Source organism: Palaemon carinicauda, chromosome 6 (genome assembly GCF_036898095.1).
Source record: "Palaemon carinicauda isolate YSFRI2023 chromosome 6, ASM3689809v2, whole genome shotgun sequence".
Taxonomy (NCBI): domain Eukaryota; kingdom Metazoa; phylum Arthropoda; class Malacostraca; order Decapoda; family Palaemonidae; genus Palaemon; species Palaemon carinicauda.
Window position 1 is genome coordinate 68,068,909 of NC_090730.1, and position 3,984 is coordinate 68,072,892.

The window sequence follows — 3,984 nt, forward strand, 5'->3', positions numbered from 1 at the left end:
AAAATGGTTTCTATTCTGAATGGATTTTATGCCTCTATTTTCTGAGATTAGGTAACGGCCAATAGTTACGTAATATGATCATGAATAAACTAGTCAATGTGACTTACTGGTATATTTCGTTAATGACCTAATTTTCTTATCTTATTGTAGATTTTATTTAATTCTCAATCTTATGTTATAAAGAAGAGCAGGATGTTGTCCTTGGCTGGAAACAAGAGGTCGATCTAATTACAAACCGGATTGGGGTCCCTTTCCCTAAAGACGTTGGGATATATAAGGGGACAGGTGGACGTCCGGGAGGCAGTTGACACATTGGCCTCTCTGAAGCAACAGCAGTCATGAGGTTCCTCCTACTTTGTAAGTGTTTTGTGCTTCTGTTATGTAATTACTATAGAATAGAGCCAGTTTCTCTTTACTGATAGAAGAAGAATATATCAATAACAAATTCCAATATCTTATATTAAGTGTTAAGGGAGTGTGTAAATCTTCAAAAGATTTTAGATACAGTAAGAACTATTTCATATTACTTGTAAATTCCCATTAGTATTGAATTGCATTACTATTAGTGTGATCTCCTTAAATTCTATAAAGCTAAAGATAAATAACACAATAACAATTTTTGTCTTTGATATTAGCAGTTGCAGTTGCTCTTGCAGCTGGACAACAGTTCCAGCAAAGTCTGGAACTCAATAATCCAGCTGTCAGGCTTGCTGGTCCGGGATTCTTCCAGCAAGGAGACTCCTTTAGATCTGGATCCGGTTTTGGCAACAACAACAGATATAACCAGTTCCAGAATCTTGCCTCAAACATTCAGTCCAGTTCTGTTTCAAACAACAGAAACATTGAGTCCTTTACTAGGCTCCAGAATGATAATCAATTTCAGTCTGGAAGAACAACTTTCCAGCAGAACCAACAAAACAACTTAAATTCCTTTGATGTTGAAAACCAAAATAGGCTCCAGGGTCAAGCTTATCAACAACACCAACAAAATACATTCACACCCGGTGCATTCCAACAAGACGGTGGTAATCAATTCCAATCTACCAGCAGTGTAAGCACGTCTGAAATCAATAATGGAATCAGGTTTAATTTGAACCAAGGAAATCGTGATAATCGTCCCCAGACTTTCTCTGATAATCAACAAGATACCAGAAGGAACCGTCTCACACCAATCAACATCCAGTTGACGCCCTCACTCCGCATCCAGACCCAGCAGGCACCAAGCTCTTTCTTGCAGACTGACAGAAATCAGCAGAATATTAACAACCGATTCCAGCAAACTAGATTTAGTACAGAAAGGTTTGACAACAACAATAACAACAACAACAACAACAACATCCAGTTCAATGCCAACAGTCAGGTTTCATTAAGAGGACAGACACAGTCAAGCAATAGTTTACAGTTGAACACTGGTTCGTCCTTCAACCAGGGCGGTGACGAGGTGAGTGGGGTTTTCGAGCCTTTGAACCTGCCCTCGGGTGCCACCCGTTTGCTTGGCAGTATCTCTTCCTCCTTCAGCTGCACCAACCGACCTTACGGCTACTACGCAGACCAAGACAACGCCTGTCGTGTCTTCCACGTTTGCAACCCAGCTCTCTTCTCTGACGGCAAAATAGAAACCTACCAATACAGGTAAGGGAATAAAGTTCTTTTATATATACATACATATATATATATATATATATATATATATATATATATATATATATATATATAAATATATATATTTACATATATATGTATATATATGTATATATATATACACACACACATATATATATATAATATATATATATATATATATATATATATATATATATATATATATATATTTATGTGTATATATATGTATATATATATGTATATTTATGTGTATATATATATAAATATACACATAAATATATATATATATATATATATATATATAATTATATATATATATATATATATATATATATATATATATGTATATATATGTATATATATATATATTTATGTGTATATATATATAAATATATATATATATATATATATATATATATATATATACATATATAAAATAGTGTATATCTTGTCTATATAGTATTGATTAAGTGTCTGGCCCTACCTATCAATCTATGTGTGTACTTATCTGTATGTATATATATATATATATATATATATATATATATATATATATATAAATTATATATATATACATATATATATATATATATATATATATATATATATATATATAGATATATAATTGTATATACATCATGAACATCATCTTATTCTCCTCTTACGACTATTGACGACAAGGGCCTCGATTTGATTAAACCAGTCCTCTGTATCTTCAGCTTTTAAATCAGTACTTCTCCATTTATCATCTTCAACTTCACGGTTCATAGTTCTCAGTTATGTAGGCCTAGGTCTTCCACCATGATCTCATCCACATGTGGCCCTTGAGTAATCTCTCTTGGAGTTTTATTTCTAATTTTTTCCTGCCATTCAACTCCCCATATTCTTTTGAGGGCTTTGTTCTCAAATCGACAAAATCGGTAAGATATTGTTTCATTGTCATACCATGATTCATATCCACACAGTAGCACTGATCTCATTAAAATGGTATATAGATTGATTTTTATATATAATTTTCAGGCCATTTGATTTCGTAATTTCACTTAACTGAGCCCTTGTCCAATTTGATTTTTTTCAATATTTCATTAAACTCAATTTCTAAAGACCTTGTATCAGAGATCGTAGTTCCTAAATATTGAAATGATTCCATCTCATTAATCCTTTTTCCGTCCTATGATATTTCATATTTTACGGAATATTCCGTTCCCATGCTCTCTGTCTTTCTTCTATTCCTCTTGAGCCCAACCTTATGTGATATTGCATTCATTCTTGTAAGCAAGCATTATAAATCATGTGCTGTTCTGCTAATAAGGACAGCGTCATGAGATACTGTAAGTCAGCTAATTTCCTATTACCAATCCAGCCCAATGCTTCACCACCATCCCTAACTCTTCAGTGCATTACAAAATCTATGAGGAAGATAAATAACATAGGTGACAACATATTCTATTGGAGTACTCCACTGCTCATTGCAAATTCATTTGATAGACTCCATTAATATTAACTTCGTACTTGCTATGAACAGACTTAATCAAATGTTCACCAACACTCATAGCTCCCATTCATCAGGTTTAGCCTCTTCATGCCCCATTCTACAAAATAATTTGGAAAGTATTTTGAGAGCTACTTAATTTTCGGCCAATATCATTTCAGTAGTTATTTCAACGTATCCAGGGGCTCTCCATCTCTTTGTTTTTTTGATGATAGCTTCGACTTCAATCAGACAGAATTCATTCATGGGCACATCAAGGTCTTCCCCAGATTCATTTATGTCAATCAGATTATTCTCTTCCTATTTCCTTCTTATGACCTCACTAAAGTGTTCCGTCTAACGTTGCCTTTCTTCATCTTCTGTTGTTATAATACACCCATCTCTCTTTTTTATGGGTAGGCTATGTTTCTTCTTCTGCTTTTCCCCCGATGAGATTTCATTAATAATTCATTGAGCAATTCTTACACTATAGCCAGTCCCTGAATTTTTGGCTTTGTCAGCCTCATCTGCATTCCCGTATAAATATTCACTCCATATTGTTTCTGGTCACGCTGATGGGCATTGCCAGACATGTGACTACTAAGATGGTCCCTGCTCCTGCGTATGGGGATGAGGAGCAGTCATACACTGATGTGAGTGGTTGTAGTTAGGAATGGGGGAGTAGATGGGAATTTTTTAACTTGTGTTTGTGCGTGTGCCGGCATCTATATTAAAGTAATTAGCCATAATTTTTCACGTATCACGTACACTAATATATTTGATATATATATATATATATATATATATATATATATATATATATATATATATATATATATATATATATATATATATATATATACATGCATATATATTTGTGTGTGTTTATA

General features: G+C 33.2%; 1 protein-coding gene across 2 annotated transcripts in view; it reads left to right on the forward strand.

Annotated features, from left to right (window-relative positions):
* Positions 1-258: 258 nt before the first annotated feature.
* The window catches only part of LOC137642115 (uncharacterized membrane protein DDB_G0293934-like), a 7,447-nt gene continuing 3,721 nt past the window's right edge, over positions 259-3,984 (forward strand). Inside the window, exons 1-2 of one of the 2 annotated variants that reach the window (XM_068374665.1) lie at positions 259-357; positions 636-1,632. In XM_068374665.1, coding sequence (XP_068230766.1) covers positions 339-357; positions 636-1,632 — 1,016 coding nt within the window. In that variant the 5' untranslated portion in view covers positions 259-338. The remainder of the gene's footprint in view (positions 358-635; positions 1,633-3,984) is intronic. The other variant, XM_068374666.1, reaches the window with a different exon arrangement.